Consider the following 23,361-nt stretch of genomic DNA (forward strand, 5'->3'; position numbering starts at 1 on the left):
TGGGCACTACGAACTGAACTCAATCCTCTGCAAAAACCAGCAGGCACTTTCTATGTCTGAGCCATCTCTCTAGTTCCCAAGACCACTTGACTGGGTTCCCCTGAGACTGTGATTCCACTTTTGTCTGCCTCCGGAGGCCAATGCATACGTTCTCTGGAGGCCGGTATGCACTTATGTGAGAGGGATACCGAATGAAGCCATGAGAACATGTGGTCTTCCAGGAAACCACATTTCCTTTCCCCCAAAAAGCTGGTCTGGTGATTGCTGAGAGATGCCTGTCCGCCAAATGTTCTTCTTAGAAGCTTTGTCAGATGAACCTGAGTTTCCCCTGCTCTCACCACGTGCACTGTTCAAAGTGTAACTTCCCAAGGCCCTGACTCAGGACTGTCCTTGGTGGGAGGAGGCTCTTGGAGGAATCTCCTGGTCCCAAGGAACAGGGGCTCAGAGCTCCCGGGACCCTGTTAAAGAGCTGGGTCACAGCAAAAAACCCTTGTTTGGAACTGCCAATCTGGGATTGGAAATGGAGTCCCGTGGGTCCCAGCCCAAGGCTGTTGGACAGCGCCTCCTCCAGGCTGAGACCCTAGGGAAGAATGGGCTCCGGGCGGTGTCCAGTGTCCAAGGGGGAAGAGTGCTCCGCTGGTTCACCACTGTGGTCCTGAACGCTGCCTTCCTGGGGATGGTGAGAGCTGAGACTGAGCCCCTCAAGGCTGGGTGCAAGCCTCCTGCAGGGGACCTGCCCTTCTAGGGAGACGGGCTTTAGATCACCTGCACATATGTGTGGCCTGTGTGCAGCATTATTTACACAGCCTGGGTGGTGGTTTCATCGTCAGGAAAATGGGTACATTTCTAATCAAATGTGAAATTGATAGTCCTAGGGTTTTGCAACTGCAGCAAATCTTACTTGGTTTCTGTACAAGGTGTGTGTATGTTGGGGGAGGGGGTTCTGCTGGTGTGTGCTAATGGCTCTCCCACCCCAGATGATTACACAGCAACGAGCCTTCCTTCCTGAGAGTTCTTCCCTGTGCCCTGACCACATCCAGCTAACAATTTAATTTTGCAGCTGAAAAAATAAGCCCCACAAGGGAAGAGACTTTTGTCAGGTCGCAGAGTTAGGTAGGTGCTGAAGCCAGAAGCTGCCTCACTCTCTACCATAATCCGATGTAACTTGAGCCTTCAGATCCTTGAGTTTTTCTCAGAGCAATGTGTAAAGCAAAAAGCTCCTTCTCCGCTGATGACCTCTCTTTGTCCCCGGTAATTGTGGCCTCAGAGAGTTGAAAGTGAGTCGTCTGCAGAGTCATGTCTGCTAACTGCGCATCTCAGAGATGGAATCAGAATTGGGTTTTGATGGCAGGCGTGAAAGATCCGAGAAGTAATCACTGTAGATGCAGGGGCATCCCCTCCCTGGGCCAGGTCTTCTGTAAATCTTTCTGGAAACGTAGCGCTCTAGAGAGCCACTGCTGTGACCCTTGAACTCACTGCTTGCTGAGCACCTGTGCCCCCTGGCCCTGAGTCTTGGGTGGCTTCTGCCTGGGGAAGGGGCACACCTTGCCTTGGATCAGACACGGTGCAATGAGAATCAGCGATTCTCTAAATATAGGTGAATTAGAAACATTTTCTTAAAGGGCCAAGGATTTCCTCTGACAGCCAGCTGCTAACTTGTCTGTTTACTGCTCCTATTGAAAAGCAAAGGTCACCCGTGTTGATTTTAAGCTTCTTTGCACAAAGAAATGATTCAGGAACTGGCCAGGGCCTGTGTCAGTGAAGGCTGAGAAACTCCACTCTGGAATATGGGCAGGCAGTGTCTGTAGACCAGAAGTGTACGGAAATAACACAATTGTGGACAACTCACCTGACTTCTTTGGACATTTTGGGCAGTGTGCAGCTGTAATGGACTCAGCACTTGGCTAGTCACCTGCGTGTCTAAGAATATTCTTTCAGTCAGGCTTCCATTGTTGGAGTTCTGAGGTTACAGACTCCTGCACACAAAGGCAGCTGTCGGCTGTTTTAACAATCCCACTTTCCTTGTGGGTCAGCAGCTCAGTTTGAAATGGGATGAGGTCTTGGGTACCAGCAGCACTTTCTGTGACCATGGTCATGGTCAGTTTGGTCCAGTTATCTAATTCATAATGGACAATACCAGATTAATCAGGTAACTCTCTATGCCTTTTTCATGCTTTTAACTGCAGTTCAAAGGCTGAGTGCATAGAAACATCTATGACTCACAGCATCCCGGCAGGTAAGGAAGGGCGTTAGGATAGTTAACAGGTGGACAGGACTAAGAAACTAGGGCATCCTCTTTAGGTCGGAGCTTATCCAAAGACGACAGCATTTCCCTGTGCTTTCCTGCAAGGAGCTGGAAAGGAGAGCAATGTCAGCAGTAGGTGTGTGTGTGTGTGTGTGTGTGTGTGTGTGTGTGTGTGTGTGTGTAGAAATCTAAGGCCTTTGTCTGCTTGTAAGACGGTCTTAGTGAAAATACACTTTGTATTAATGCATGGAAGCTTTGCCTTTGGATCATGTCACATTTTACGTGAATAGGTGGCTCCCGGGTCTTCATTAGGGAGGAGGTCTTGCAGTGATGACCCACAGGGCTCCGTCTATGCTCTCCAATGGGAGTGGGTCCGGTTGCCATCACTTGGAAGAGCTTGGGACTGAGGCCATCCAGGTGACCCAGGAATTGGGCTCACTGCCTTTGTGTCTGTGGTTCCTCACTTAGCTCTTGTACAGCTTGTGTGATGAAAGAGGTACCACTGTGGTCTGGGATTTCTCCAGGACCCCTGCTAGGACAACACAGCTTCTAATTTAACTGTAGCAACCTTTCTGTACGGAACAGCCTCTGAACATGAGAAAATGAGCACTTCTGGTGGCTGTGAGTGTCGGGCTCATCCCGCTGATGTCAGTACAGACTTGGGACTTTATCGGGTTAGCTAAAGGTGGGATGCAAAGGCAAACGCTGGTTAGAAGCCCTGTCCAGGGAAAATGCACATCCACCAATGTTTTGTTACAGTACCGATCATTTTTTTTTCTGCCATGTATCTTAGAGTATAGAGCATTTAATACTAGCTGCTTTGAGGACTCAGCCAGCACCAGGCAACCATCCAAGCTCTCCCTGGGCCCATGCTTAGCAATGGATTTGTGAACTCTCAAGTTCAGGTTTTAGTACTGCATACTAAAGAGATTCTGATAGGTAAATGGACTTGGGCCAAATCCCCTGTGTTCCTTCAAATTGCAAAGCTTGCAATTTCACCACAGACTAACTTAGCACGAAAATATGCCAAGTCATTTCCTCGGTACTTAATTCTTTTTGGTTGGCCCTAAGTTAAACATCAGCTTGATGTTTATCAGCCACTGGTTTCTTCATTAGAAGCTGAGCATTCCTACCAGGCCAATGGACCTTGGCAGTCCTTTCCGCGACTGTCCTCTCATACTAAACAATTAACTGCAAGTGACAAGACTTAAGATGGCCATGGTTAGAGCTTCTTTGAGGGTTCCGTGTAATAGTAATGCATTTGGCAAGAAAAGTTTGTTATATCTGTTGCAAACAAAATTTATGAGATGGGTGTTGTTAGGCTGTCCTTGATGACCAGAACTCCTGGGCTCAGTTGATTTTCTTGCCCCAGCCTCCTGATTAGCTAGGACTATGGCAAGGGTTGTTAGGCCTGGCTCTTGCATATAACACATAAAGGTAACAGAGGCTGGGTGGCAGCACAGGTGGTGGAGTGCTTGCGGCCATGAAGGCCTGAGGTTTATCCCTACCACAAATGCCTGTAAGCAGATCTGCACTCAGGAGGTAGAGGGCAGTGGAATCAGAGCCTCAAGATTATCCTAGGCTGTGTACGGAGATCAATGCAGCCCTGGGACAGGTGAGCCCTGCTTCAGATTAACAAAGTAACACTTTGAATTGTGACTGCTAGTGTTATGCGTATGCCCACTAGATTTCTAAGAATTTCACACAATTTCCGAAACACATTACTAACAATGCACCCATCTGTACACAACTCGTTAATTTTGAATTTCTTATTATATCATCACAGTTCTCATGTACTTGAATGTATCACTTGTATACATCTTGCATTTGTTATTTTATCATATTTCTCATATACTTTAATGCATCAAATAAACTAATAGATAGGAGTTTAATTCTTATTTTTTATAAAAAGATACACCCTTTGGAGATATTCCAAGGACCCATCTAGAAAGTTGCTAAATTAATTAAATATCTAGAAAAAGATTTATTTCACTTGATTTGGAGAAATTAGTCAAAAAAAAAGAAAGAAAAAAAGAAAAGAAACAGTGAAGATTTTCAACATCTGATCAAAATAAGATTAATTCAAGCCAAGCACAATCTTTAATTTACCTATGTGATATACTACTTCAAAGGCAAATACATAGGATGACACTGTTTTTATTTTGAGATGAGGTCTCACTGTGTAGTACTAGGTTGTCCTGGACACTCTGGTCCTCTGACCCAGCCTCTAGAGAGCTGGAGTTAATGGTGTGATCTTAAGTCAGTCAAAACCTAATAAAGACATCACAGAGCACAGAAAATTAATCGGTAAAACCCAGGATTTTCACATCCTATAATAATTACTCCAAATGGCAAAGAAAATTCGTTTGCAGTATCCTGTACAATATTGTAAAAATAGAATAGGTGTGTGTGTGTGTGTGTGTGTGTGTGTGTGTGTGTGTGTACGTGCACATGCATTCATGTGTAGGGACTGTTGTGTGCACAGGACCTGTGTGGAGGAACAGCTTGCAGGCATCAATTCTCTCCTTCTACCCTGAGTTCTGGGGCTTGAATTCAGGTGACAGAATTGGTGGCAAACACCATTACCCACTGAGCCATCTCACCAGCACAAAGCTGTGTGTGTTTTACTTGGTTTGGTTTAGACATATTTTAACATTTTTATGTGTATGTGTGTGTGAGTGTGTGTCTGTGTGTGTATGCCACGTGTGTGCAGGTGTCAGGAGGGCAGCATGAGATCCTCTGGAGCAGTAGTGACAGGTGGTTGTGAGCCCCATATGAGGATGCTGGGAACAGAAGCCTTGCCCTACTGGAGAGCGAGAAGAACTCTTGCACACTGAGGTGTCTCTCCAGACCTTGGTTTTTATTTATTGTTGTATTTTTTTTAACAAGAAGGACAAAATTTTAGTTTTACATTGTATTTAGATTGTGATGTTCGTTTTTAAGAAAAACTTATGAATAATTTCCTTTTCATTTCAGTAAGCTTGCTCACACATAAAGTTTATTTCACAAAGTTCATCTAGAATAAGACTTCTCACCTTCTGCAATGTTTTAGGTTTGTGGTGTGGTCTTTGTTGGGGTTGTCTTTAGATAGGGTCTCTCAAACCCCAGACTTGTTTTGAATTCAATATCTACCCAAGGAGACCTTGAACTTCTGATCCTCTTGCCTCTATCTCTCTAGGATTGAAATTACAGGTTTGTACCATCACACTCAACTTCTACTGGGCATCAAACCCAGGGCTCCCTGCACCCTGGAAGGTACTGTACCAACGGAACTGCACCCCAACCCCATCTGTAACGTCCTCATCTATTCAGATTTATCCTGCTCTTTTCCTCTTCTCATTTTACAATTGACCTCATCCTCATTACTAAAATGAAAAGTCTTCTTTTATATATGCAGTCTGTGCCAAAAGCGCACTCATCACCCATGGATAACTACATACTGGGATTCTTACTTCTTTATTTCTGATAGTTTTAGATTCCTTCACTTCTTATAATTTAATATTTATTTACCTTAATCTCTAGTGTAAAGTAGGAATCAAGTTACTAGGAATGTCAGGGGAACAAAATGCAGACTGGGAAATGTGTGGATTGCTGCTTCTAGATGCCCAGGCCTTTCAAAATTAAGCTAGAAGCATCCTATAAACCAAACACTATGCAAGACATGTAAGTCTGGAAAGACATGGATTGATTCATCTTTTTTTAAGACTACTCTATTCACATAAACCCCCTCTCTGTCTACCAGAGGCTCAGGGGTGCTAGGACCATAGTCAACACACCTGCCTCAGTATTTAGAGACAGAAAAAGTCTCTTTGAAGAGAGCAAGATCAAAAGCAAAAAGAAAAATAGATATATAAGAAGACATTTAAGATTTTTTTTTCCTTTTGCAAGGGAGCTCATAGAAGGGGTCATTAACTCATTTAAATTTTATTTTACTACTATTTGTTTAAGTCTCAGTATTATACTTAGAAAGAAGGGAAGTTGTGACCCTGACAGTCTGAGGATCTCAGAGGATCCCTCAGTGCTGACCCAAGAGGAGGATGCCCTGTTTTGGTCCCAACATTCTCCTCCTTGTGAGCCTGAGCAAACTGTGGGTGTGGGGGTTCCCAAGCACGAGGTACTGTATCCCCAATCTCTTTCGGTTTGGCTCCCCTGGTGGCAAGCCTCTCTGACAGCAGCAGGCCAGACAGAGACAACACACTATCTCCGCACCACCCATGGTGTCTCCAGGATGCTCCCAGGCCACCCCATGCCACCCCTTCTGAGGGAGCAGCAAACACTGGTGATCACTCCACGGATTGCCACCCCTCCTATGCACCTCAGTGAACACATTAAAGAATGCATTGCACTGATTTTAAGGCACTGGACTCTTTTCTCAAGTGAGCAATTTCATCTAAGTGAAGACATCTCCATTCTAGCCACTCTAGTTCAAAGGTTTCCTAATAACGTTAACTTACTCCTGCCCAGCCCCCAAATGTACACAGGGTCAGTGCCCTTAACTTAGTGATGATAAGAAGCAAGTGTTTAAGAAATCAGTCTCTGGAGATGGACACTAAAATCAAATTCCACACTACCTCATAATTGAGTATGATAAAGGGTTATTTATTTAGGGGTAGACTCACAGATCACAGTCCTCTGCACAAATGGGGAACAGAAATCAAATCCAGCAGCCGGAAGAGAGAGAGCGAACATGCACTTTACATCGGCATTTATAGTATAAGAAGTCACGCCCAAGCAGGAGGGTAACTTAAAGGCTACTGTAGGACTTCTTACAGCACCTCCCCTTTTGTTTAAATGAGAGCTCTAAGTCTAATACGAAATTATATACAATAAGAACAAATATCAAGTATAAAAATTATAATTGCAACCAGCATAAACAATATCAAGCAAGAAACATCTGATGAATGTTCCAATAATTATTTTATCCTAAGGCGTTTAAGTCTTGTATTATAAATAACTTGGCCAAGTCATGAGAGGAAAGTAACTACAACTATCTAGTCTTCAACCCCATCAAAGACCAGAGAAGAGAAATACTATTACTTGAGTAAGCAGGAAGTACAATCAATCAACTTCCAAAATGTGCAGTAGATGACAGAGACAACTGGCTACCTGGGCAATCAACCAAAGTCTCATTTGCAACATTGGAGCAATGAAGTTTGCTAAGGCCTAGAGTAACTGACAGACCATTTTCAGAGGCAGGTAAATTTTTAAAACCGTCTTACCCTGTGGTGGCAAGATTTGACAGTCTTTTTTCTTGTATCCTGCTTGTCCTATCTGGACATGGTGCATTTTGTCAGTAGTCAATGCATGAGCAATTCCTCTCCCAAAGGCCAGTTGGGCCAAGAAGAAAACAAGCTCCAAGTGGAGTGTTTCCATTGCTCAATATTCTCTCGGGAATAAATCAGTGCTGCTAGGAGCAGTTGTGTCTCACGTCAACAGAGCCCTAAGTTATTTAAATGCCATGTTCTACAGCTGTTTGAAGTGGTTGAAGATTACCTATCTATGCAGAATACAACCTCTGTATCTAAAGAACCTGATTAGTCTATCTAACTATAAGTATGACAAACATGGATGACTATTGACCTATAATTCTTAATACCTGTATAACTTAAAGCTAAGATTTCATATTAGAATATTATACAATAAACAACTGTGCAACAAATGAGGACAATGACCTCAAAATGTAAGCAAATTATACTTGATCAGAGGCAGAAATGTATATTGCAATATGATAAACATATCCTAAAATTGTATCCACATAGAAAATGTCTTAAGCAGAGGTAGAAGCATGTATGCATACAATATGACAAAATAAATTTGCCTAGGTGTACAAATATTGTAGATGAAAATAGGAACATATTCAATATATAATTTAAGTTTGTATCAATATACTAGAATCTATACCAATGTAAATTGCCTATAAATAATAGATCACAAGTGTTTACTCTATTACTCACTATTATTATTAGTGTGAATAAGCTCACACTAATCTATTATCCCTAACCTATTATCTAATTTCCCGAAATTTTACCAAAGAGATCCCTGAGCCTACATAATTTTCCTCCAACCCCTAATACTATACCAATTATAACCAACCCCTAAATGATGTCCCTAACCTTGAGCACCACTAGTACCATGAGAATAGCATAGAATTCTGCCTTTTGGACAGAATTATAAGGGCTTTGTTCCACCTTACTTAAATCTTCTGATTTGTAACCTGCCTTTCCTGATTTATTTGCATCAGTATAGACTGTACAGGCTCCAGTTATTGGAGAGTCATTGTATGCAGGATCCATTCATCCATTGGTGCTGATCTAATCTTTAAAGGCCCAAGTATCTTTTTATATTCTAGGTTGGCATTTTCAAAAGTCAGAGATTTGATAAGTACTCGCCTAGCATCTGGGTCTCTTACTCTTATTTGTATAGCCTTAGTTAATGTTCTTGAAAAGTCACTAAAAGTGTTCTCTCTAGCCCTGTTTAACCATGGTATATAATTCAATTTGTTTTTCTAGTTCGTGAATCCTGTCCCAAGCATTTAAGACTGCTTTGTGGCACAGGGAAAAGATTTGTTCATTGTAAAGAGCTTGAGCCTGTGGGTCAGCATAAGTGGCAGAATGCAAGCCATATGTTACTACTGCTTGCTTAATTTCTTTTAGATCATCCATTCCCTTAGGTATCTATCTAGTCTTTGGATCCTTTGGGCATTTAGAACTTGATGCTTTTTCAGAGTAGATTACAGGGTAGGAAGCTAAAAATCTGGGTAAGTCATCTCTGACAGGTATTGGCAATGTTAAATCCTGTCCTTGTACCTTCTTTCCCTTCTCATCATCTCCAATAATTTCCCCAATCATTTCGAATCTTTTTACTACTGTCTTTTGTAAAGCCTGAATCTTTTGGCCTGTATATATTTCTAATGATTTTATTGAGACACATACCTTCTGGTCCTCATTCTGCACATGTGATTCCAAGGTCTAAAGTTTTTTTCTTTAAAGATAACATTTTATCCTTGTACATTATTTGGATAGTGTGCAGGTTGCTTTCCTGGAGAGATAATCTATCTGCTAACTGATCATAACTTTATAACAGATTTTGATTGTCAAATTCAACAGTATGAATTCTTTCAGATAATTTCCCAGTACAGTTTGACATGGATTGAATTTTGTCTGTCAAATTAATGTTATCCTTTTCAATAGTATTTACTTTTTCAGGTAACTTTTGATTTTTTGATGGTATTAATCCTGTTAGCTAGCTGTTCATTATTATTCTGTAAAGACTGAGTCATTTCTAAAAGTGCCTCATTATTGACTCTGTTATCAAACCATTTTCTTAAGATATGAAGAAAAAAACTGAGTTCCAATATCCAATAAATGGGTGTATCACAATAACCATATAAGTCTTACAGAACACAATCCACAGTATCAGCAAAAAGGTTACTAAAATTTTCTATGGTAATATTGTCCTCTATTATATAAACTTTCAAGTTTATTAATTTATTAATTGATAAAATATTTACTTGTGTAATGAGGTCCAGTAAATTGTTTTCGGTGTAATAGTTTTTATTGTCCAGCAGGTGTTGTTACAGAGTTGCAGCCAGCAGCAGTGCCACTGGTGCAGCCACAAACAGACCTGCGCTGCTTTGATTTTCCACCTTGGTGTTGGTTAAATACTGACAAATATGCTTTGCTTGACAAATTAAAGGCAATTAAGTCAATTCTGTATGTGGAGCAAGGAGCCCACAATTCAGGAACAGGGAGCACAAACTGGAAGCTGTGCAAGTCGCTGCCTGGCAGGGAATGCGGCAGTTGGGGGAGGATGTTCATGAACTTGGAAATTTCCAAGTGGCGGGGAGTTAACAAAAAAACCACTTAATTGGTGAAAGCAAGTCAAGCGGGCAGGGGTGGGAGACATGGGCTGTGGACCTTTTGGACCTTGTAGACTGGTCCACCCAGTAGGTGTGAAGTTTAGATCCACGTGAGGCTCCAGATGTAGATGGATGAAAAAAAAAAATTCCACACTAGCTCACAATTTAGTATGATAAAGGGTTATTTATTTAGGGGTAGACTCACAGATCACAGTCCTCTGTGCAAACGGGGAACAGAAAACAGCAAGTCTCCCAGATACCTTAGCCTGGAGGAACCCATTGCAAAAGCGCTCTCCCGTCAGTGGTCCCATGTCGCAACACAGAGGACTCTACACAAATCTGTAGACAAATTGAAGAGACAGCCTGCGGTGACCTCGGCAACCAGAGTTTTTTTGCGTTCAATGACCTCAGCACAGCAGCAGAGGTCACCGCGGGCTGTCTCTTCCATTTGTCTACAGATTTGGTATGATCATTTGATGCTGATGCCGTCACTGGACGTCTCTTTTCCACCACACATCTGATGCCAAACCTTTTAATTTCGTCAATTTTTATTTGAGGGACTGGAGATTTGATTCAGCAGCTATGAGTACCTGCTGTTCTTGCAAAGGCCTGGGTTCTCTTCCCTGCTTCCATATCAGCTGACTCTCAACTACCTGTAACTCCAGTTCCGGAATGTCCCACACCCTTTTCTGGCTCCAGCATACATGTAGCGCATGTACACATACTCACGTGCCCACACATACACATAAAATAAATATTTTAAAAGATCTTATTTGAGCAGAGGAGCGTTCATAGGTTGGGCAGCTCCTGGAGTCAATGGAAGTAGACAACCCTAGAGATTAGTGTGGGAAAGGAAGATATGCTGCAGCTCTGATGGCTGAGGATGTCCTAGACAAAGTATAGATCTACACAAGGTGATTTATCTCGTGTGTTGTGTGTTTGTGTAGAACTCCATATGCACCAGGAGTAGTTGTTTTAATAATATAAAAATTAGAACAATCTGATAACTAAAATTCTGGTATGTAAATCCTCTCATTAGAGCTTCCAATGCACTTGCAAATACTATGCTAAAAAATTATTTTGAAAATAAAATGAATGGTACACCTTATGAAATATTATAACTGGCAAAACAGCTCAGCAGTTCAGATGTATGCCACCAAGCCTGGCTTGATTCCCAAAAGCCACATGGTAGAAAGAAAGAACTGACTTGCACAAGTGGTCTCTTTATCTAGACATGAACACCATGGCACACACAGGTGTGGATGCACACACACTAAAGAAATTAAAAATTAAAAATAAATAATCATTAATTTCTAGTGCTAGACTTTAAACTTGGACTTGTGCTTGCTAGGCAAATGGTCTACCACACAGTTGTCTCCCTAGCTCTAGATTAGTGTTTAAAACACAGTAGCCTTTTAATGTATTGTCAAACAGGAAATTGTTTTTAAAAAGGCACAGATTTAAAGGACTTTTGAAAAACTGAGAGGTTTGAAACAAAGAAAAGCAACAGGAGCCCACGGTTTGTGGTAACTTTAGTATTATTGAGTATTCCTCTCTTTCTCGGGGCCTTACAGTCAATCTCTGCCTTGTCACCGCTCGTCACTAGTTTATCTGCAGTGGACATAATTAGATGGATATTACTTTGTTTATAAGTAAAACCGTTTGTCTTTGTAAATTGTAGGGGGTGAGCGCTGCTGTGCTAGGACCCACATTTCCAGACCTGGCACGAAATGTGAACCGGAACATCAGCAGCCTTTCGGAAATATTCATTGGCCGGGCCCTCGGCTACTTGTGTGGCTCTGTGGTCGGTGGGGTGCTTTTCGACTGCATGAATCATTTCTTACTTTTGGGTAAGCTAACAGTGATTTTCATTTCATTGTTTCTGGCAGTGAGTGTGCAGTGAGTCTCTAAATATGAAGGCATCAGCCTGGGGATCTTGACAATTGAAGTATACTGTGTTTTGCTGTTCCCAACTGGATTGCCAGAGGCTATTGTCCCGATGGCAGTGACAGGGATTCGTTAAGGAGCGCTTTGGAAACTTGACTAACCCTGTGGGTGGGAGTGTTGACATTCTCAAGTCTTGCCAGCCTAGGCCCCAAATCAGGCTCCTTTCCAGACACACACAGCGTCCCCATGTTGTGCCTGTTGGAGGCTCAGCTGGGTTCCCAGGGCCGCAGAGGTAAGAAACGGTTCTTGGAACCTGGATTGGACCCAAAAGGGCAGGGAAGGTTGATGAACTAACGCAAGCTGCATTTTTTTGTCTCTACTATCCAATGTCAGAAACGAGCTAAGGATGCTCGCCCACATCTGAAAGCAGATGGGAAAGTCTTTACCATACCTGCTTTGAATAAATCGACCTCTAAAGAAAGTAAGGCAAAATACTTCTGCATCTGAAGGAACAATCTATTATTCCTGGTGAACAAATAAGAGATTCCTTTTATTCCAAAGTGTACTGAAGAATACATATAACTCACTATATAGATGTAAGTTTTTGTTTGTGGACCTGTTATACAGGTCTCTACCACTGAGCTTAGTCCCAGCCCAGAACTGCATGCCTTGTGTTTTCCTCCCAAGTTCACAAACTAATTTATGTAAAGTTTCCTAGTAACTCATCCTCCTCTTGGCTTTTTGTTATTCTATATGCAAACATTCCTTTTGGTTCTTGGATTTTTGTTTTGTTTGTTTTGCCTGTGTGTGTGTGTGTTTCACATATGTGTGGGCTCGTGTATGTTCAGGTGTGTGTGAATGAATTTGGAGGCCAGGTGTCTTCCTTGATGACTCTCCAGTTTCTTCATGAAAGCAGGTTCTCTCGCTGAACTCACAGCTCACTGATTTGCTTGCTCTGGGGAGCCTCCTAAACTCTAGGATTACAAGATCCCAACATGTCTCACCCCACCAGCCTCTTGTCTCCTCCAGCACGGTTTCTTTGGTAGCCCTGGCTATTCTGGAACTCACTCTGCAGACCAAACAGGCCTCAAACTCAGTGATCCTCCTGCCTCTGCCTCCCAAGTGCTAAAGGCGTGTGCTGCCACCACCCAGCTTCCACCAGGCTGGGGATCAGAACTCTGGTCCTCACACAAGCGTGGCGCATGCTCGTCGTCTGAGCTAGCTTTCTAACTACTCCCCTCTATTTCAGTTATGCTTTAATCATAAAAGTGCATTTAATTATCTACTGTGTGTGTTCCAGAGCTCTCCTGTGGAGTCAGAGGACAACTCTTGGGACTCAGTTTTCTCCTTCCACATGTGGGGTCCTGGGCTCTAACTCGGGACGTCAGGCTTGGCAGCACAAAGCCATATTGCAGCCCTCCTTTGGTTCTTAAGTGTAAAACATTTAAATAAATAGCTTTTACCTCTTTTGCTATGAAACTTGGCTTAATTGTGTGTTTTGTAGCTTGATTCTAGCGAAGACAGAATTACATTAATTTTTAATTAATTACATTAATTTTTAAACCTTTTATATTTTATAATCCATAAAGATTATACAAGATTTAAAAGGCATGGCTACTTGTAGAAGGTGCAATGTTCACCCACACAAGGTTTTCTAAATTTGATCCCATTTGTATCTGGTGGAGTTATTATGTTGGAGTGACTCCTGACTCACAAATACTGCTTTTCACAGCTGCCTTTCTTTCAACCTTGTCTTCCCAGGGCTGTCAAACCTGTTCACCTCGGCTGGCTTTTACCTGATTCCATTTTGTAAGACAGCTGTCTTACTGACTACCATAATGTCTGTCACTAGCATCTCATTTGGCATTCTGGATACAGGTTAGTGAATCACTCGATGTCTTATCTGGGACTGAAACACTACTGCTAGGGAAAGGTGGAGCAGGAGGTATTAAATTCTTCCTTGTGATGGGCTTGAAATGAAAAAGAGCTATTGATCTGTAGTCATCAACTCAGAACCAGCCTGTTAGCAACTGCTCTTCTTGAAAAGTAGGGCAGCAATTCTCTATCTGACTGTGAATGGCCCTAGAGATTTTTGTCCTATGTCCTGTTGCTATCAGCATCTGAAGAGGGCAGCCAAGAGCCTGTGCTTTGTACCACTTTCTTTGCATTTGTTTTTTGCCTTTTGCTTTCTCAAAACTTCCCTTTATAGTAAAGCTTCTGCATATGCATGGTGTCTTTAAAAACCTACAGCTGTGGGGGCAGGTAGGATAGCTCAGTAGACAGATCCAAGGCATCACTTGCTGTCCAGCCTTGTTGCAATGGCAAGCTCTGGGATCAGTTAGAGACATTGTCTAATGACCATAAAACAGGGCATGACAGAAGACCCTGGACATCTTCCTTTGGCCTCTGGATGTGCACACAATTGTGTGCATGCCTACACACTCATATGCAACACACACAAATCTACTAAATGGCATATGTGTAGATGTAAGTTACAAAACAATCCCACACTAGTTTAGAATTATAATTAATAAAAGGGTTATTTGTTTAAGGAGAAAAACTTACAGATCACTGTCCTAGACAACAGCCCACTACATGACCAGGAACAGAGTCTAGTAGCTGGAAGCAGAACTGGAAGCAAGAGAGAGAAAGAACAGGGTTACTGCTGCTTTTTAAAGTGAAAGAGACCACACCCAAGTGGGCTGGTATCTTAAAGGCTATTGGCTAAAGGAGTGGAAGGAGCTCCCACAGAACCTTCCCCTTTTGTTTAAGTAAGAAAGTTCCAAACCCAAAACAAAACACTATAAACTAGGAACAAATATCAAGTATAAGATTAGAATTACAATCAGCATAAACAATATTAAGCAAGGAACATATGCTAAATATTTTAGTAAACATTCTATCCTAAGGAGTCTAAATCTTGTGTTGGAAATGGCTTGGCTAGATCATAAGAGGACGGTAACTATGACTATCTAATCTTCAACCCCATTGAAAGCCTGAGAATGGAGATAATATTACTTGAGCAGGCAGGAAGTACAATCAAGTAGCTTCCAAAGCAAGAAATATATGACAGAGACAATTAGCTACCTGAGCAATCACCCAAAGTCTCATTTTGCAATGTTGAAGCAACCTACTTTGGCTATGGCCTACCGTAATTGACAGACCATTTTCAGTGTCAGGAAATTTTTCAAAACCATCTTATCCTGTCTTGGCAAGATTTGATAGTCCTGATTATCCATTTCCTGTGGTTAAGGCATTGTCAATTCCTTGCCGAAAGGCTAGTTTTGCCAAGAAGAAAACAAGCTCCAAGTGGAGTGTCTTTGGGGCTCAACATTCTCTTGGGAATAGATTGGTGCTGTCAGAAACAATCATGTCTCATGTCAACAAAACCCTAAGTTATTTAAATGCCTTGTTCCACAGATCCTTGAAGTGGTTGAAGATTACCTATATAGACAGAATACAATCTCTATGTATCTAAAGAATCTAATTGATCTAACTGTATGTACAGCAAGCATAAGCAACTATTGGCCTATAATAATTAATACCTGTATAACTTAAAGACTAAAACTTCATGTCAGAATATTAAATAACCTGTAAACAAATGTGCAACAACTGAGGACAATGACCTCAAAATGTAAACAATATATAAGAATCTTGATCAGAGGTAGGAGTAATATATAATGCAATATGAAAATATATCCTAAAAGTTGTATCAATATACAAAAGGTCCTAAACAGAGATAATAACATACATATATTCAATCTGACAAAATAACTTTGTATAGGTGTACAAATAATATAAACAAAAGTAACAAATATAATTTGAACTTGTATCAATATACAAAAACTATACCAATGTAAATTATCTGTGAATAATAGCTCACAAGTATTCACTCTATTAACCACTATTACTATCCCCCTCCTTTTTTTAGCAAACATAGTTTTCACCCCAACCCTCTATCTATTACAAGTAATAATCAACAACCCCTAAACAGTGTTCCTAACCCTATGGATAAACATTTTTGGGATGGGGTGTCGTCTTCTAGAATTGCTTCCCATTGTCATGAGAAGGTGCATCATTTCAGAAGCTGGTACCCTCCCCCAAAAGAGAATTGGTCTTATAGTAGCACTGTCTACATCATGATGTCATCTCAACTAGGTGGAGTTGTTGCTGTGGGACCCATCTTCTTCCCGAAAACTTCAAAGATTACTGAAGGAAAAGGATCTGTAGGAAAATCTATTGTTCATCATGAAAAACTTATACATCATTAATATATACATTCAATGAAGAATATAATATAGACAAAAAAGGCATGGAAAAAGTAAAAATTTTTCCTAAAGTCTTTCTTCTGTCCCATACCAGATGGCTCCCGATATGAGACAGAAACTCTGACTGTTCCTTTAACAACACGCTTGGATTTAGAGAAGTACAGAGCCATTGTCCAACTCCAAAACCAGCTGAATATATTATTATTATATATTATATGCATGTGTGTAAATGTAAGTGTAATCCATACCTGGATTCATAAACAATATTCTGTTTTCTAGGTGTTCCTTAGTGGATAGTTATTTTTTCTTCTGTCAGCATTCAAACATCCAGGGTCTGGATGTTTTGATGATGTGTATTTTCCTGCAAAGATAAGAGCAGAACCCTGCCCCAACCCTAGATGGCTTTCCTTACCACCTGTATAGTTGTCACCATTGTGGATGAGCTGTCATACGAAGTGGGCTGGTATCTTAAAGGCTATTGGCTGAAGGAGTGGAAGGAGCTCCCGCAGCACATATGTGATATTTTTCCTCCCATATTCCATCCTTCTAGTCTTTCCTTCTCTGTCTAATGTTATCTTACAGATATGGAAAATATTTTATTCTTTAGGCTTTGTTTGATTATAAATGTTTGGATTTTTAAAAAGAGATGCATGGACTTGATGCTTTAAACTTCTCATCCGGTAGGTCCTCTGACAACACTAAGGGCAAAATCCGAAATATGTATTATTTCCTGTAGTAGGCACACCAGGACATATGGTGAATTCAAGATTCTAAATCAGTATTTTGCACCTGTTTTATGCATAAATAAATAAAATATTTACTATTGCAAGTACAAAAAAAGGTTGATGCTGTGTCTGAACTGTATGCGTACATTTATACATATGTATATAATATATATAATATTATATATAATGTTAATATATAGAGATAGAGAGAGAGAGAGAGAGAGAGAGAGAGAGAGGTGTATCGAATGAAATTTTCCAGTAAAGTGCCAGCATATTTTATAAAAACCTCTGCTAATGTTCATGGCTCTAAGAGGTAGTAGCTGATCAGACAGTAGATTTCCATGCGTAGTCCATGGGTAGGTATGAAACCATGTGTGCAGAGAGCCTGCGTCACAGAGTGCAATCTTCATTGTCTTAGAATATTTCCCATGCTCGTGCTGCATAATACAGACACACACCTTTAGTGGAGTTTGTTCACTAACACACATATTAGCAAAATTGCCACGTCTAACTTAAACCACTTCTTTCGTTGGCAGGTGGCAATGTTCTCATCTTGAACCTTTGGGGGGACAAAGGAGCCCCACACATGCAGGCCTTGCACTTCAGTTTTGCCTTGGGTGCCTTCCTGTCACCCCTGCTGGCTAAATTGGCCTGGGGTACAACAGCGTCCGCTCAGAACTACACAGAGCCCAACTTTGACCGTTCAGCCTTGAACCGATCCTCTGCAGGTACCTCTTACTCTCTGCTTGCGGTACCTGAGGACAAGAATCTGCTGTGGACGTATGCTTCCATCGGCACCTATGGCTTAGTAGTTTCTGTCTTTCTGCTTGCTCCATTCTTTAAGAAAAACTCAAAACAGAAAAAATCCACGGCATCTGATCAGGGAGCTCGAAGAGCTAAATACCACTGGGCTCTGCTCTGTCTCCTCTTCATCTTCTTCTTTTTTTACGTTGGAGCCGAGGTGACCTACGGCTCTTTCCTATTCTCCTTCGCCACCACCTATGTTGGCATGAAAGAAAGCGAAGCAGCCGGTTTGAACTCCATCTTCTGGGGGACCTTTGCGGCCTGCAGGGGCCTGGCCATCTTCTTTGCAACATTGTTACAGCCTGGAACCATGCTTGTGTTGTGCAACGTTGGCAGCCTTGTCTCATCTTTGTTTCTGGTGCTTTTTGACAAGAGCCCCCTCTGTCTCTGGATCGCGACTTCTGTGTATGGAGCCTCGATGGCAGCCACATTTCCCAGCGGCATTTCCTGGATTGAGCAGTACACCAGCCTCAGTGGGAGATCTACGGCATTTATTCTGGTCGGTGCTGCCATGGGGCTAATGGCTACTCCTGCACTGTCTGGAACTCTTCAAGGACTCTACCCAGATCTACCAATAATTCTGTACACTTGTCTGGGGTCAGCAGTACTCATGATTGTTTTAATTCCTGGGATGTATAAATTAGCCACCTTACCTCAGAAGCAGAAGGAAACCGTCAACGGTGAGGACCAGACATTTTTACCTTCTAGCTCTGGGGAACAAGGAAGAAAATGCAAAGATGAAGAAAAATGCAATTAAATGGGAAAAGCACGAGCGGGGACCAGAAGACTTTGCTTTGTAGCTCTGAGATAAACAAGGAAGCTAAATGAAGAAGGAAAGGGGAGAGGTGTGCAATGAATTTAGAAGGGGTTGACATGAAGAATGAGGCCTCCTTTGAAAGAAATAGAATAGAAATGTTTTTATATAACCCATAGCTGAGGTCTCTGAGTACTCTCCTGGAATGTTCTACAGCCTGCATCCTCCCCAGATAACAGGGATGATTCAGTTGAGAATCACCAGGACAGAGGGACTAAGGGAGAAAATGGGCTGGTGACTGAGTGGCCTCACCGAGTGACTCCTAAGGAGCCTGTCAGAGCCAAGATCTAAACATTCAGCGTATTTCAGGGAACCCAAGCTGGGTTCATTTATAGCCAGTGGTGACATTGTGAAAGGATTAATTCTCAGGGTCTCCCATAAACTCCCAAGTGATCTCGTTCCGGGCCTCAGGTTTAGCGGGAAACTATTATGTTATAAACCCAACCTTTCAAAGAGTTCATAGAAGACGTCTATTTGTGTTTCATTCTTTTGAGACAGGGTATTTCTGTGTAGCCCAGTCTGGTCTCAGATTCACAATCTTCCTGTCTTAGTTCCAAGACATCTGAGAATTTAAGAAGCTCCCCAATGTGGAGAAGCCACGGAGTGGGTTGTGTTTGCTGAACAGATAACCGGTTTTCTCATTCTACCTGAGAAGCTAGGGAGTAATTTCATGCCACAGTGTCCTAGGCAATGGGAGGAGTTTCTATTCATTGCTTACTTTGTCTACAGGCTGGAGCAAGGATCTTAATGATTCACCTGATTGGTGTTTTTTCCCTTGAAGAGAACACATAGTTCAGGAGACCTGGGAGGCAGGTCTCCTGAGATCCCTAACGTTGCTCTCATAGAAGTCATCTCCCCAACCCATGATTCTAGAAGAGAAAATACAAGGATTTCCAAACTAAAATCCATGACTTCCGCAGTTCCTTTTAGATGTCTCTGAGAACTTAATGTAATTGCCAGCCCATTCTTCATTCCAAAAAAGAAGTGAAACACAAATCACAAATAGACTTAAGAATGTGCTACACATCTAATACTTTATATGTTAGCTCTAATTTTCAGTAAAGTGTGAATTTTTAAAGCTGTATTTCATCAAGTCTAACTACTTTAAAATTGTGGCATTTCTTATAATAAATGATTGTTCAACATTGTGGCAAGATTAATCAATTCTCTCCATTTACATATATGAAATGACATTGAATCTCATGATTAGATTCAATAAGACATCGTAGTTTATTGTTTTAAGGATTATGAAGACACCTAGTTCAGCATAATGGTTTCTATTTCTTTGGCATATATTTGTTGTACAGATCACTGGGTTTCATAAGAGTTGGAGACATGGAGGCTAGACAAAGTCTTCTCAAGCCCTTGACCTATTTCAGGGGTTGGGTCTCTAGTTTATTATTTCCGGATTTGATTTACACTAGTTCTGAGTAGTAGTTACTCCATAAGCACTCTAAGCATTTGGCAAATTTATCCTCATCTTTTTCGCATGTATTCACGTGCATGGTACATGCACATGCGTCTGCATGCTCTCGTGTGTGCAGGTGTTTGAGGAGACTGGAGGTTGACATCCAGAGTTGGTTGCTCTTCACCTTTGCCACTAAGGCAAGGTGCTTGAGCTGACCCAAAGCTCTCTGAGCTTCCTACCTGGCCAGTCACTGTGTCCTAGGGATCTTTGTCTCTCCTCAGAGTGCTGGCATTACAGGTGAAACGCTATACCTCTCTGGCATTTATGTGTATTGAGTGCAAACTCTGGTCTTCACACTTGGGCAATAAGCTTTTTTAACCACTGTGCCGTCTCCCCTCCCTAGCCCCCAGTGTCAATCTACAGGCTTTGTCATTTGAGGCTCCTCTTCCTGATAAAGAACCTAGGAAACCAAAGAAAAGATGAGAAGATGGCTTTATATCTTGAAGTCAAGGACGAAAAAGTCCATTTTGCATGCATGTGGCAAAACCGGTGTGGGCCATCCTTGGAAAAACGACTGGAATTGATGAAGGATTGGGTCTGGGCATTATTATTTCTAAATTCGATTTTTCATAGTTTGGAGTGGTAATTATATCATAAGCACAGTAAACATTGACAGATGTTCCCAAGATTCATGTTGCCCAATATTGTCTTTCTACACTGCAAAATGCTTGTTTACGTTTATCTCATATCTATAAACCTGAAGTTTTGATGAAAAGTGGTTTTGGTTTTTAAGTAAAGTGCAACTCTTTTGGGGGCTCAGGATCAAACCCAGAGCCTTGTGCACACAAAGCAAATGTTCTACTCTTTACATTCAAGCCTCAGGACAGCTCCTTCCTCAACAACTGTCCTTAATCTCAGAAACCCGCTATACATTGGCTCATGTTATTCACTTTGGACATCCCGAGTAGACAGGTAGACAAACTGCTGGTATAAGCCGGTCAGTCTTCCACTGCACCCTTGGTCAGAGTAGGGAAAGGGCTTTGGCATAGCTTGTTGCTTCTGCTCAAGCTGTCCTGTTGAGAAAAGTTGTCTCGGTTACTTTTCTCCTCCCATGAGCTCCATGACCAAAGCAACGAATATAAGAAAGCGTTTAATTGGGGTTTATGGTTCCAGAAGATTAGAATCCAAAACCAGCATGGTAAGAAGCATGGCACCAGGCAGGTGCAGAGCTACTATAGGAGTTTACATGTTGAGACAAAACTCACAATGAGGGGTGGGGTGGAGAGGGGGAGAGGGAAGGGGGAGGGAGGGAGAGAGAGAGCTAACTGGGAAATGGAATGGGCTTTGAAATGTTAAAAACTACCCCAGCAACGTACCTCCTCCAACAAGTCCACCCCCTGTGTCTTGGTTAGAGTTCTGTTACCCTGAAGAGATAGCATAACCAGAGCAATGCATATAAGGGAAAGCGTTTAATTGGGGATGGCTTATAGCTTAGAGGTTTAGTCCACTCTCCTCCAGGAAGCATGGCAGCACAAAGGCAGACATGGTGTTAGAGAAGCGGCCGAGAGTTCTACATCGGGATCATCAGGCAACAAGAAGACAGAATGACACTGGGTTGGGCTTGAGATTTTAGAACCACAAAGCCCACCCACAGTGATATATTCCTCCACCATGGCCACACATCCTAATGATGTCACTCTCTGTGATCCTATGGGGGCTCTTTTCATTCCAACCACGAAACATTCTAATTATTTCCCAAAAGTTCCACCACCTGGGGAACAAGCATTCAAATATGTGAGCCTATGGGGGCCATTTTCATTCAAAATATCTTTGTCCTAGATAGTAGCAGTTTTGGGCCACTTTGAAGCTTGTCAAATGTGGGTTCTGCCTTCAGCAGTTGCCTATTGAAAACTTAAATAGGTATCAATTGTGTGGTATACATATTTTAGTTTTCCAAATTCTGTCCCATATAAGCTGGTTCTTCTGATATGAGACAGAGATTTTGGATTTTACTTTAATAAGAACTCTTAGTCTTTAATTGGACTGGGACTACAGAAAGATCATTTGTATTATTTGTCTGTAGAGAATAGTAGAAACAAAACGTTTGGGAAAATTTGTGAAATTTACTCTTTTCCTTGGGACATTTTCTTCTGGATGATTTGTCCTTTTTCTTTAGAAGTCTCATCTGTCCAGTGGTCTTCACATTCTTTATCTGGATACCTTAGCTGAAAAGACAGAAACAAAACCCTTCCCCAACCCTAATTTTGGGAAGATTCTCTTTTGGCAAGATAAATATATCAAATGAAAAGCAGTTGCTAGTCTTACAGGTTAGTTTAGATCAAACAGCCATGGTGCTTAATGAGCTATCATCTCTTCTAATTAAGAGTTATCTCTTGTCCAAATCGAATCTTTATATAATTATGATGGTGTTCATAGATTTTCTTCTCCTGTGGAAACAAAAGAAAAATCCCTTCCCCAATGTAACACATGTCCTGTTTTCCATTCTGAGGTCAGTAAATCTTTAAAGAATAGTGGTTGGTTTAATTCTGCAGTTTTTTCTTACTCTCCAATGTCTCTCCACAGCTGTTGTTCCTTTCTCATTAGCATTTAGAAATTTCAAACTTAATAAAGCATTATGCAATCTATTTCTGGGGGTATTTGTCATCCCTTTCTGTTTATTTAGCATATCATTTAGAGTTTGATTTGATTTTTCTATAATTGCCTACACTATAGGATTGTGTGGTATACTTGTAATATGCTTTATATTGTAAAAAGCTAAAAAACTGTTTCATTTTCTTAGAGACATAAGCTGGACCATTGTCTGCCTTTATTTGTGCAAGTATACCCATGATGGCCATAACTTCTAGCAAATGTGTGATTACTGAATCAGTCTTTTCCGAACTCAAAGCAGTTGCCTATTGAAAACTTAAATAGGTATCCATTTGTGATGTGCATATTTTAGTTTTCCAAATTCTACAAAATGGAACACATCCATCTGACAGATTTTGTAGCTTTGAGTACTCTTTGAGTTACTTCCTGTGGATAGTGGTGTTTGGTTTTATAAAGAGCAAGCAGAACACTTCCTTATAATTTCCTTGGCTAGTTGCTACTTGGTAAAACTCTTTCTTTAAACCTTTGCTATTGACATAATATTTTTATGAAATTCTGAGGCCTTCAGCACATTTCCAATCAATAATTGATCGATTTCTGCATTACCTTGTGCTACAGGACCTGGCAGACCTGTATGGGATCAGATGTGTGTTATGTATATGGAATGATTCCTATTCCTGATTATATCTTGTAACTGAATAAATAAAAAAGTCAATTCTGTATCATCTGGTATAAAATCAGT

The 23,361-nt window shown here is 41.3% G+C and overlaps 1 protein-coding gene across 1 annotated transcript; it reads left to right on the forward strand.

The window, feature by feature from the left end:
- The first annotated feature begins 387 nt into the window (after positions 1-387).
- Positions 388-23,341, forward strand: LOC125394559 (solute carrier family 60 member 1-like). The gene is made up of 4 exons (XM_048425461.3): positions 388-679; positions 11,785-11,953; positions 13,752-13,868; positions 17,520-23,341. Exons 1-4 carry the CDS (start codon positions 521-523, stop codon positions 18,542-18,544), a joined length of 1,470 nt encoding a protein of 489 aa, XP_048281418.3. The 5' UTR covers positions 388-520; the 3' UTR covers positions 18,545-23,341.
- Positions 23,342-23,361: the final 20 nt, after the last annotated feature.

Source organism: Myodes glareolus, chromosome 1 (assembly GCF_982192425.1).
Source record: "Myodes glareolus chromosome 1, mMyoGla1.1, whole genome shotgun sequence".
In the NCBI taxonomy this organism is placed as follows: domain Eukaryota; kingdom Metazoa; phylum Chordata; class Mammalia; order Rodentia; family Cricetidae; genus Myodes; species Myodes glareolus.